The sequence below is a fragment of the Penicillium samsonianum genome (assembly GCF_028829775.1).
Source record: "Penicillium samsonianum strain IBT 33392 chromosome Unknown utg000002l_segment0_segment0, whole genome shotgun sequence".
Taxonomy (NCBI): Eukaryota; Fungi; Ascomycota; class Eurotiomycetes; order Eurotiales; family Aspergillaceae; genus Penicillium; species Penicillium samsonianum.
This window is the reverse complement of record NW_026643260.1, coordinates 841,273-853,856: the sequence shown is the minus strand read 5'-3', so window position 1 is coordinate 853,856 and position 12,584 is coordinate 841,273. Positions and strand designations below refer to the sequence as shown.

General features: G+C 46.7%; 4 protein-coding genes across 4 annotated transcripts; 2 read left to right on the top strand and 2 right to left on the bottom strand.

The window, feature by feature from the left end:
* Positions 1 to 55: 55 nt before the first annotated feature.
* N7471_002171 (uncharacterized protein) lies at positions 56 to 552 on the bottom strand. Its single transcript, XM_057274891.1, has 3 exons — positions 424 to 552; positions 258 to 364; positions 56 to 201 (listed from the first exon to the last, which is right to left on the bottom strand). The coding sequence occupies exons 1-3, from the start codon at positions 521 to 523 to the stop codon at positions 64 to 66; spliced, it is 345 nt and encodes a 114-aa protein (XP_057139529.1). The 5' UTR covers positions 524 to 552; the 3' UTR covers positions 56 to 63.
* A 3,981-nt stretch (positions 553 to 4,533) lies between these two features.
* N7471_002170 (uncharacterized protein) lies at positions 4,534 to 6,058 on the top strand (the record flags this gene model as incomplete). The annotated part of the gene is made up of 2 exons (XM_057274890.1): positions 4,534 to 4,606; positions 4,655 to 6,058. Exons 1-2 carry the CDS (start codon positions 4,586 to 4,588, stop codon positions 6,056 to 6,058), a joined length of 1,425 nt encoding a protein of 474 aa, XP_057139528.1. The 5' UTR covers positions 4,534 to 4,585.
* Positions 6,059 to 6,136: 78 nt separating this feature from the next.
* N7471_002169 (uncharacterized protein) lies at positions 6,137 to 7,018 on the bottom strand (the record flags this gene model as incomplete). Its single annotated transcript, XM_057274889.1, has 2 exons — positions 6,137 to 6,298; positions 6,362 to 7,018. The coding sequence occupies 2 exons, from the start codon at positions 7,016 to 7,018 to the stop codon at positions 6,137 to 6,139; spliced, it is 819 nt and encodes a 272-aa protein (XP_057139527.1).
* Positions 7,019 to 8,540: 1,522 nt separating this feature from the next.
* N7471_002168 (uncharacterized protein) lies at positions 8,541 to 12,399 on the top strand (the record flags this gene model as incomplete). Its single annotated transcript, XM_057274888.1, has 8 exons — positions 8,541 to 8,790; positions 8,860 to 9,358; positions 9,480 to 9,690; positions 9,753 to 9,877; positions 9,925 to 10,191; positions 10,258 to 10,442; positions 10,505 to 12,083; positions 12,186 to 12,399. The coding sequence occupies 8 exons, from the start codon at positions 8,541 to 8,543 to the stop codon at positions 12,397 to 12,399; spliced, it is 3,330 nt and encodes a 1,109-aa protein (XP_057139526.1).
* Between the last annotated feature and the right edge of the window lie 185 nt (positions 12,400 to 12,584).

The window sequence follows — 12,584 nt, the reverse complement described above, 5'->3', positions numbered from 1 at the left end:
TGAGACCTTGAGTTGCTCATATATGATAAATTTGATATTCAAATTATTGATAGTGGAAAAACATTACATTTCATCAATCTCAGGCTCTCGCTCCTCTTCAGCAGGCTCCCGCTTCTTCTCCTTCTTCTGACCGGACTTGGCGGTCTTCGCACTCTCGGGGGGCGGTTTTCCTCGGATACTTTCGTAAATCTCGTCCATTGTCTGATGATCGATTTGTCAGTGGTCACGATATGTGAAACGTCTGATAATGTACGAACGGGGTGATAAGAGTCCTCAATCCCCTGATTCCGGTTTCGCTTCTCAAGAATCTCAGACTTCAATGGCGAGTCCTCAAAGTCATCTGGGAATGCCGCACCGACGTTAACTGGGACCAAATTGTATCAGCTGGTTTCGAGACTGTCTCAATAGAGATGCTGGTCGCACATTTCTGATCACCATTATTTTTAGACTGGGCCTTTTGTGCGAAGGCTCGAGTTAGTCTAGGGACGATGGAGGCTGAAGACCTCACGATATATCGTTCCATATTGGTTCATTTACTAGTGGTTGAAAAATATATGGTCTTAGCAATTATTTTCAAAATTTTAAAATCTGACCGACGGCTTTTAAGCTTAAGCGAGCTAAAATGTATTCTGGGATTAGATCATGGTGATGTCAGCCCTAATACACTTGCCGCCGAACACGAAGTATCAGCAGATCACTCGAGAAGTGCGATTCAAGAAATGAAAATGATTGGCACAAGTCAAAACATTGTGATGACGTTGATCGGGTCCGTCGCGCCACCGAGGAACTATTGCTTAGCGGATGCCGCTATAGTGGAAAAAATTTCCAGCGTGTTTTCATAAACGAAGCAAAGCGACCATCTCTCACTAATAACTTACGCAAATGCTAGCTTATATGATTTCCATGTCTTGACTGAAGATTCAGTCCGGTCCGCTGATATACCTTTCCGTTCCGAGACAAAGCTGCTTAAGATGGGTATTTAAGAGCACCGATCCCAGCCGAATCTGTCATAGACCTCTTAAGATGTATATATATTCTGCAACATATATAGCTAAGGCTCAAATGCGAACGAAGTGTCAACAAAATGCCTGCCCATTCACTGACTTGAGTCTTCAATTAGTTCGACCTAATATGTTTTGTAGCGCTTTTCGGCCCTTCCTTGTACGACACTAGAAGTGCTCCTACCGCGCGATACTTTCATCGGCTCACAACGGGTTTCATTTCCCATGATGCGAGAGGAAATTTGGTCGCCAGGAAGGTTCCAGTTGTCATTGGCAACTCAGGAGAATCTTTTGTTTTGATTGATCCAGGGGTTGGTACTGCACTCGGCAACGTGGGAATTTGCTACTCCCTTGTTGTGAATATCCTCCGCTAATGGTACATCTGAAGGTAATAGCCGTTGATTTTCAGGAACATATCGGCAGCTAGTAAAGCAGTTCGTTTGATTCACACTAGTGCTTGCGTCAAGTCGAAGACCCTCTTCGGGATAAAAAAGACTTTTCGGCAAAATAACCAACATCCATCATTCTCACAAGTGAATGATCTTGTGGTTGACCACCGATCTGCGATTGCAAACTATAACCCAACTGGTCGTCGCTAGGGGTTCAATTATGACTTGGATTATATAATTTGGATGACGGTTGGTTGAGGTGCAACATATTACGGTCATGGGTGGTCAGGAATGGCGATACTGTCAGATATATTTGAATCCACGGAAATTCCGAAAGATCTTGTAGGCTCCGTGCAGTGTCGCATACATACCACCACCCGCAGTAACCCAGGCAGCTCCCTGGAAGCGCAAGGAGTTGATCGGTATATTTCTCCGCTTCTTTGATGGACCTTTCCGTTTTTCCACTTAGCTGAACTGCATAACGTGACCGTGCTGGGATTATTGCCAGGAGATATTTGCATACCACTGCTTGCAGGCCATGATCGTTGTGGTAGTCTCCCGACCTGTTGATCAAGGAGTGTTTGGAAATTATTGATTGATGATGACATTTTTCACATTCGAATATGTGAGTAGTTAGATATTTTTCACCTTTTACTTCCAATCGTTGCGATTTTACGTATTTATATATCCTATTATATATTTACAGGTTGCGACTGGCACCCAATGATATAGTGGGCCGGACATCATCTGATATGTTACATACGGACAGCGGTTCTGGGAATCTGGCGTTCTTGGTTATAATTCGCTTTCTCACTCGGGATCCGCGGTTGACTATGTATGGGCTTGATATCTGGCCGTGGGCCCACCGTACTCTATATTGTGTCAAATCTATATAGGACGAGTAAAGTTGGGGGTGTTCCCTATCAATTCGCGCTGAAATATTCGCTTCTATAAGCGCCTAGAACCCTCCCTTTTTATCGGCCGGATATTAGGGAAAGCCACATGATGCATTGAAACAGAATAATGTGAGTGAGAAAATTCAGATAATTTAGCTAAACGCACTTCCGGCCTAAGTGGCCTACCCGTCCTTTATTGTCAGATTTTTTGGTACGCACGTCGTCGTCCGCTTGTATTTGAAGGTCGGTCACTTCTTCGCCTTATCCGCTTATTCGTCCCGCCATTCTGATGTCGCGACACAGCTCCACGGTCTCAACGCCTACTGAACCCGACCCACTAAGCCATATACTGACAGGAAATCTTCACATTAACGCTCCGCACAGGAATATAGAAAGTATAATGGATTAGCTTTTAGCATGGAGGGTATATTATGGGGTTTCCCCCAACTCTCTATAATGGGTCGCCCTCACAAGCTGGACATATTTTAATCACTGTGATCTTTGGCATCAAATCTGTGGCTGGGACTACAATCTTATTGCGCTAGAATGCATAATCCCATCGATGCGTCTGCAAGGCAACTGCTCATAGAGCTCGGACTGACCTTTTTCGACGAGTTGGAAGTGCATCACGATCGCGAGGAGACCTATCTCTTTCCCAAACTGCCCGCATGGATGCCAGAGTTCGGACCCCAGTCACTCCTGGTGGACCAGCACAAGAAGATTCACGTCGGGCTGCCCGTTTCTAAGCAGTACCTGCTAGATTGTCACAATGAGGAAGAGGCACTAAACCAGGCAGACATGGAGAAAATCGTGAACGTGTTTTCAGAGACCCTGTTGGCTCATCTTGATGACGAGGTGTACGCATTCCGTGAAGAGAAGAATCGGCAGCATTGGACCTTGGATCAGCTCAAATTCATTCCTTGACCCTAAGGTCGATGTTATGAATTGTGGCATGGCCCCGGCCATACTTTTTCATTGCTATATTCACTGTCACGGGGATCGATGAAAGAGCTTTGGGAACTAATTCGAACGCGGTTCCGGTCGTTTTCAGATCACTGGTGGCTCATCGTAGGACCGAGGCTCGCAGAACGGACTACCACAGCGGCCCATGATCGCGTTGGGGAACCGTGGTTAGTCCGTCGATCTGCGCCCGAAGCGCTTGCGCTTCTTTTCTAACTCATCGTTGCTATTTTCGAGCGTGAGTTGGTCGTGGCTGACCTCTAGAAGGTCCGAATTCGTAGATTTGATGATGGCGCTTTGATTAGTGTCGTCGATGAGCTAGCTTGTCGCAGCTCCTTATGGTGGTCCACCCACTATTGTCCTATTGTCTCCAGAGGCCAGAAACTCGGGGTTTAAACGTGTGGTGGTGATGATATTGTCTCTATGGCGTGGGTTCCTTCCCTTGCCAGGCACGATCGACATTTCGAAGTTCTTTACTGAGCGGGGGGTTACCGTTGCTTCGGTGATTGTGGGAAACCACAGGTGCGTGGATCTATCTGCCTTTGGTCCACCGTCGGTTCCAGCTTGGGAGACAAACAATTATTTGGGAGACAACAGCGACGCCTACTTAATGAGTAAATCAGAGTGCCCGGGTTGCTTAAGTGACGCTTAGTGAGCGAGTCATTTGGCATATATAGTGATCACGTGATGTTCGGTGGGCGAGTAGTAATGAGTATGTAATACCCAGGGTGTCCACGGGTGCTCATTTTTTAGTGATCAAATAGCGGCAAGGGTGAGCACTAAAACGGAAAGGGAAAGCCATCTCCCGCGGTCTAAAATCCGATGTATATGTGAGGGCAGAAATCCTCCGCGAAGTCCTATTCACTCCTGCACCCACTGCGGACTTATCAGAGCTCGAAGGATACGACTACCCAACTCCCCCGGTGGGAGTTGAGCCGTGCGTTGGGCCGAGTATAATGTTGTGCATGTGGCAGAACTTGCACAAATTGAAAGACCGCTTAGTTCTAGTAGCAGTAGCTTCATCCTTTAGTGGGTCTTTGAGGGTCTTGGTACTTGAACCCAGAAATCGGGGGCTAAAATATGGCCCACATCTGTGTTATTTAATAATATTGGAAATGTAATTTTATTGGCTTTCCTAATCTAAAAAGCGCGATTTGATGACCGGTGGGAGCGCTCAGCAGAGTGGCGATACCACTGTACACGGTATGGTCTGAAGAGCTAAGGGAATCTCTACTTAAATCTAATTAGCTGGGTTCTAGCTTTCTTGTTTTTCAACTCTTATTGAGTCCCAACCACCCAAGTTTTCTGGTCAAATCCAGAGAATTGTGAACTTTCGATCATGTCACTGACAATGAGACCTGTATGTGATCAATTCCGACACTTTCAAGATTATTGTTAATTCTATTAGAAACATCAAGGGCCATTCGGCTTTACCAGCTGCCCGGCGGACATCTTATACTCGGTATTCGAGTTACTATCACCCGCTGAACTTCATGTACTATGTCTTGTCAATAAGAAATTTCGCGGAATCGCTGAGAAATTTCTCTACGAGAAAATTCAATTGACTTGGCAGCATCCTTATGATCCTCCTCCAGTCACTCAACTTTTACGAACTTTGATATCCAGGCCTCATCTGGCTGCTTACATCAAAACCCTTCATCTCGCCGGCAAAACCCCCACTCTGGCTTCACTCGTATGGGACATACGTACAATCCCCGTCTCCAGCACCGAACTGGACGAACCCATTGCATTCATTCGGAAGACTGGAGTCCCGTATGGCGACCTTTGGATACAGGAATTACAGCAAGGTACAATCAATGCTTTTGTCGCCCTTCTTCTAGCACAGCTTCCAAATCTGAGATGTCTGTACCTGAGCCCTGCTTTCACCCAGCGAAGTGAAATCATCGGTATGGTTCTCCGTTCAGCCATCTTTGAGCCTGTAGATTACGGGCTACCCGACTTTCAGTATCTCCGAGATGTGACATACCTCCTCATGATTTACCATGACCGAGCGCGTGATAAAAATGTCAAAAACACCGCGGATGTCTTGCCCTTCTTCTACCTGCCAAATGTCCAACGCATTTCAGTCTCGATCGAGAGCCCGCTCGCGATAACGTGGCCTACACCACAATTGACTGTCCCATCAACCCTGACATCGCTGGTTTTGACCTCTGCCCGGGAGAATTATCTCGGTGATCTGCTCTCAGTCACACCTCATCTGAAATCACTTCGCTGGGGATGGTTTTACGATTTTGGTATCGACGATGAAGTCAATATGCCTATTGTAGATCTTGATCAGATCGGTGATGCGATATCTTGTCTTAGAGGTACTTTAACCGACCTCAAAATCCTAGCTGAAATTCAACTCGGAGGCAATGATATAAATCTCCCTGCCATCAAAACGGTGGGCTCACTGAGTGCGATGGTTAATATGGAAAATCTCAGGACACTTCAAGTCCCATTGGCATTCCTCGTCGGATTTGCTCAAGACACAACGAAACGTTTGCAGGATGTGCTCCCAAGATATCTTGAACATCTCACCATAACGTACGACTTATGTCTACAAAATGATGAGCAAATGGAACCAGACTGGCCTGAATTTGAGTGGGAGGATCACGCCGTTTTAGGCTTGCTGAAATCATGGCTAAAGGATCGAAAAGCATTCACGCCGAATCTTCGTGGCATTTCTCTGGGACTAGCTAGAAATGAGATTCGCGATGAGGAATGGGACCCTAGTATGAGACACCAGCTCACAGAGCTAGGTGCTCAAGCTGGAGTTCCATTTGACGTAATCTTCACAGATGAAATATAATCAACATGTATGTATTGTCACATAACTAGTTATCAGTCACTTCCACGTAGCCAAATGGCTCAACGTATCTCAAACCACCTACTCGCTGACCAAGCCCGTGTTAGCCGAAGCGCATAACGGGATCTGGCTAATGACCGGTTTGCCCATGATCTTGTTCAAATCATAGGACTCTGGGGTGATTTTCACGTCCAGCTTTTGCATACCCTCCTCATCGACAAACAAGTTGCATCCCCATGTTCTCTTGCGAAAATTTTAGTCCTGTCACGATAATCTGCAGATTCGAGGGTATTCACTATCACTCACTTTGTCTGAACAAGGATCGGTGTTTTGAGGTATATCAGCGTGGTTTAAAACCACTGTGCAAACTCTTGCATCCTTCGTTTTTAAGGGAGTGTTTTCATTGTCGTCTGTAGTGTAGTACATTTGAGCACTCATCACCTCGCCACAATTTCCTGAATTTTTGTGCCCATTTGTACCTTCGCCCCCACGGGTATTGAAAGTAATTTGACAGAGGTCAAGAGACTTGGAAACCCTTGTTCGGGGGTAAGCAGATGCAAAATTACCTCCACCCTTCATTGAAGAAGAGAGAAATATCTCATTGCCAACAGCGAGAACAGTAAAGGCTCTGGGACTGTCTCTTTTATTGGTGATGTCGTACAGCTTCATATTCTCGAACATCTCCCAGTATCCATCATGTGCCATTTGCCAGAGTTGAGCGTCCGTAAGTTTGCTGACCTCGCTGTCGAATTTGAGATGGCTACTCCATAGGAAAGTCCGGCTAATTTGCTTGCCCTTCTTTAACAGTGGTATCGGCCAAGCATTCGCGAGGTAGAAATCGAGCCTCACACCCAGAGAATTTTTAGGAGGCGGCTGCTCCTTGTCAAGATTCCACGCATTGCTCACGGTGCTCAATGCGCACCAGATCACAAATATGACTCGAAAAAGTCCCAGAACAATCATGATGTAGAATGTTCTCTTGTATCACTATGTTAACAATCATTAGTCAATAAATAACCGCGAATGTTGTACACCAAGGAGGGAAGTTTTGTACCAAGTCAGAGGTGGTAGAGTAAATTTGAATGTACAGTGTCGCTGATACCCATGAGTCTGGCACCCAGCGCCATTTTAAAGCATCGCCGCTGTAGGCTCTGCTACACTTGCCAGTCTCTTACCTCTCGATGTGGAAAGGCCCGTCACACCAGACAATACGGGCAGAATAGCACTAGGCATACGCCGATATACTAGATTCTGGGGCCAAAGGAGGAAATGTCTCTAAGAGTTAAATTTGAATTTTTGTTCTATAGCCTATAAAGTCCTTTCCAACTTGGATATAGCCCGAATTCAAGCTAACACACGATACTACTCCTGAATGAGGCACAATCTCCTTCTTGACCCAGTGGAAGGGTCTTGATCTTGCGTGAATGAAAGGAAATCCACCACACGGTGTCGTGCTACTCTGAGTAGCGATACAGAGATTTGATGTCCGAGGTGGTAATTTTGAGTCATGATGCCTTTCAATTACGCTAAAAGGTACTAATATAATCAGACTTTACATTACCTAGAGACGGAAGCAACGGCCTGGTGAGGCGACAGGATTTAATACTTGTACTAGTAGTTGTTCGGAGATTTGCGATTTCCACTAATGCCGCCACCGGATGACAAGAAAGTGCCAAGATATCTTGTATTATAGTAGCCTGCCACGGAGTTATAACCCTGTATGGCGCAGGATCATAGCTAGGGTCTTCTGGAATGAGGCTAAAGGATCGGTTGGAAAATTCTGCACACTAACTTGTAGGATTCGCCGCTAGTGGTAGCACAGAGGCTGTATGAAACATTGCTAATCTGGCCCCCGTTGCGTATATGATGGCCCCCTAAAAGGGTCCAATACTAGCGTATATCCAAGTCTCCTCATGTAGAGATTAGGGAACGTATCAATGAGGCTCAGAGAAAGACAGGCAGCTACAAACGAGAGTAACGTAATGAAGAGGTATGTGCTTAGTTAATTTCTATCTCTAATAGATAAAATTCGAATCAGATAGTTTAGCGACTCACATACTACTTTGGCCCCATGAGACTAGGCGGTATGGTGGTGACAAAAAGGACAGCGGAGTAACCCCGTTGGCGTGATGCTACCTAAAACCTGTCGTAATGCGAAGTAGAGAATCTGGTGGCTGAAAATACCGCAATCATTTACCGAAATCTGCTATCAAAAAAGCGCCCCTTGGACTACCACAACGGGCGGATACCGAGTTCATGTTCGGTTTTCGCCGGAACTTACGGGATGGAAGAATAGCAGGAAGAAAAGAACTAGTATATCGTATTCAGGGATCGGGGAGGGGCGAAATTGAACGGACAGACTATACAGCCCTAATGCTAGTTGGCGAAGACAATTATAAGAAGTCCTTGAATCTCCGCAAGGTTCTGTTTTCACATCCTCATCTCTCTCATCGTCTTCCTGTGTTCTCTGCTTCCCCATACCGCTATGCGCGGACAACAATGGCATGGCCTGGTGGCCATTGCTACCCTTGGGAGCTACGGTCTTGCGAATCCTCTTGGGTATTGGAGCGCGCTAGGAAATGCAAGCTTGAACACCCAGCGGTTGATGGGAAGAGATGATGCAGAATTCGACCCGTCAGATCTTTCCTTTATCACAAAGATGGCCGCCGTCGGCGACTCCTACTCGGCTGGAATTGGTGCTGGCAATAAGCTTGGATCTCTATCAGATCTGGGTGGTAACTCTCTCCCTCCCTGACTCAAGGCCGAAACACGTTGACTAATCATTATTTTTCCTGGGCTGAAAGCTTGGTATTGCAGTCGCTATGATGAATCGTACCCTAATATTATCAACAACGATGACCGGCTAGGCGACTCATCGGCACGCACGTTTCAGTTCGAGTCATGTTCTGGCGCAGTTATATCTGACGTTGTCAAGAAACAGATTCCGAGAATCGATGGGGGCCAGCAGGTCATCTTGCTATCAGCCGGTATATATATACTCATGCACCTTCCTACGAACACAACTAACATCAGTGAGGTACCAGGCGGCAATGATGCTGAGCTTTCAAACATCCTGAACCAGTGTATCTTCCAATGGTCCGCGTTGACCCCCAGTCAAGTAGCATTGGCAAATACAGCTCTTGATAAGTCTGAATTTGCATGGAAGGATCTTATTGATTTGGAAGGATTGAGCATTGGGTGCGATGGACAATTGGCGCACACGAAAACGTTCGTTGCTGGAGATGCCTTCAGCAAGAGCCTTGACTCTGTTATCTCGGCGGCCAAACTAAAGCTAGCCCCAGAGTGAGTAGCACTTCTTTCTTGTTCATGTCTGAATGCTGACCGAATATAGTGGAATGATCTACTACACTGGGTATGTGACAAACCCTTCATCTTTTTGGCATCATTAACAGTTGATATCAAGCTATGCCAAATTTTTTGCCGAAGATCTAACATCCGCGTGTGATCAAGTGACCTGGGCAACCTGGAATCATGTGAGTAGCATGCCAGCGACGTTCAGCACGGTACTAATCGTCACCCAGAAAACCATCAGCAGATTCCAGGACCTAGAGCGACTGACGAAGGATAATCGAAAGGCAATGAATGATCTTGTCGATGATGTCAACTCTCAGATTGTTCGTTTTGATAATCCTCCTTTCATCTAGTAAAACAGTCACTAACTTCAATTGCACCGCAGTCGGCTGCGGTAAAAAGAGCCGGTGACCAAGTCAAGTTTGTAGACTACGACCATTACGTCGGTTATTTTAATGGCCGCTTTTGTGAAGCTGGCGTTGATGAATCAACGACAGAAAGCAACGGAAGGTGAGTACTCAAATCCCACTCATGTACTATATTAACATCTGTGACAGAGCCGGTCTCATGTTCTTTGAGCTCAATTCACAGGACGTCTTGGGCAGAAATCCATGGAAACGAAGCGTGGAAAACTCCCCAGAAGAATCCTTTGAGGGTAAAATGAACGCGTTTGCGCAGATTACACTCTTGTTAGACCCAGACGCCAAGTTCTCACAGCAAAATTTGGTGTCCGACGCTACCACCGATTCTGTCACCACCGCCAGTTTGATGTCGGTCAAAGTTGCCGACTTTTCCTTCGAGGTTCCAAATCTTCTTCCAGACGGGTAGGAAGATTCTCCCGCATGTTTCGACCAACGACGAGGTTTCTCTGACACATTAGTGATAAATAGATATGGGCGTGTGTTCCACCCCCAACCCTTGCTTCACCACATCATTGCCTCGCTGGTCATATACGAAATGACCAACAAGAATGAGCTGGATAATGGCTATCCAACAATCCCCGAGCAGGTCTCTTTTGACTCCTGTCCAAATCCTTCTTCATCGAACTCATCAGACTCGAACACCGCTGACGGCCGTACGTATCACCGACAATATGAGGTAAACAATTCATGACTAATGTGACATACTTGCGTTTAGAACAAATCGCAGTGGCGTCATATATCAATCCACTAGGAGACCCGGCCGCCTGGGATCGCCTGGTCAAATATGATCATGGCAAGATACCCATCCTGGTTGCCAACGTCGTCAATGGTCCGGACTCTACCGTCGACAACAGCTGGACTAAAGTTATAGACCAAGGTTCAGCTTCTGGTAAAACGGTCCTAGGCTATGTGCGAACGGGATACCTTGGCGTGAGCACGCAGAAATTCGTAACGCGACTTGGCTCAGGCGACTTGGCAGATTGGACAGCCCAAATCGAGGAAGACATCGATATGTGGTACACTCTTTATGGTAGCAGCATTGGCGGTATCTTTTTCGACGAGGGTTGGCCCGAATGTGGTGACAATAATCAATACGTCGACCTCTACAAGCACATTAACGACTATACCAAGCGAAACCATCCCGGAGCATACACAATCCTGAATCCTGGGTCACCTATGGCGTCTTGTTTCGAGGATACCATGGACACACTTCTGACTTTTGAGCTGGATTACAATGCATACGTGAACAAATACACACCTAACAATTGGACTCCAAAGGACCCGCGGAAACTGTGGCACATCATCTATAACGTGCCGGAAGACAAGATTGGCGAGGTAATCACATTATCTAAAAAGCGCGGGGCTGGTTTTGTCCAACTCACGGATGACCTTCTACCCAACCCATACGACAACCTGCCCGCCGACTCTTATATGACAAAAATGATGGCTGCAGTTGATGGTGGTTCTCTTTTGAACAACGGTGCATCATCCTGGGCATCTGGAAGCGCTGCGGGACAGGTTTTCGCGCTGAAACTCGTTGACTCGGAGTATACGTCTGCCAAAATTTCCTGGGACAAAGCTGCGAATGCTCTTGCGTATTCTGTGTATTCGGGCGACAAGGTCCTTGCAAGTGTCCCAAGCTCAATGACTCAAATCACACTTGGTGGCCTCACACCGGGAAGTGGATATGCCTTTCATGTACGTGCCTTAGGAGGGGCTGGCAATATGGGGCCCGCTTCCGATCCAGTCACAGTCAACACGGATGCTTTGCCAGGCGGGAAGACCGTCGCCAATTGGAAATCCACTCCGAAAGAGGGATCCACTACAATCAAGGCTGAAATTCTTGTTCCTTACGCTTTCGTCCGCCTATACATCTGGTCCCGGGTAGGATGCGACTTCGACACCAATCCTGGATGGAGTGTCAACTTCAAAGTCGACAAATACGTCTGCACTCACTACATGGTCGAAGATACCACTTTGTACAAATACACTGGCACGATGCCTAAAGGCTCTACAGCTCCACCTTGGTCGTGGACAGCCATCGGGACCGTCGATGTCGATATCACGGGCTACACATACACGTGGACATTACCCATTGGAACTAATTCCGCTGACACAAGCAAGTTTGTCGTGCAGACACAAGGTTACAATGTAGCGGAAAGCTACGTGGAGCCACGTGCGGACGACTATGACTGCGAGGGCTCGACTATGTGCTCAACTCCGGGATTTTTGAAGTGGTGCGATCATGCCGTTAATGTCCTACATCGAGATGATGACCCTTTTTACCAGTCTAGGTATGTTCTTCCCAGTGGCCCTTTTGTCGGTCTCTTGCGCCATTGGCACACAAAGATCTGGCTCTCTTACACTCGATGGGTTTACTAATATTATCTATTTAGTGGCGGCCTCAATGGAAACTGTTGGGGCGATCAGACTCGGGGTTGCCAGGTCTTTGTTCAGGGTGAGGGCTGCAGTATCAGTGGCAACGACATGTGGAATGCCTACCAGAATATTCGCAACATCGGCGGTTGTGGCAACTGTGGATCATATCACAGGGGGGGCGGTTGTCTAGTCACTATCGACTATAAATATCAATGCAACAACCACGGTTAGAATGGGGTGGCAGATGGATATACGGTATATGGGCTGGGCCAAGAATGCTGCCCTCGAGTTAGACAGCAGGGGCCTGGACAGACTTTGCATTTCATGAAGTCAGTTGTACTATATTAATGGAACATGTAAAATTTCATAATGTACTGTCTATTAGCGGCGGTGTGTTGGGCGCTTGGCACGGTTAG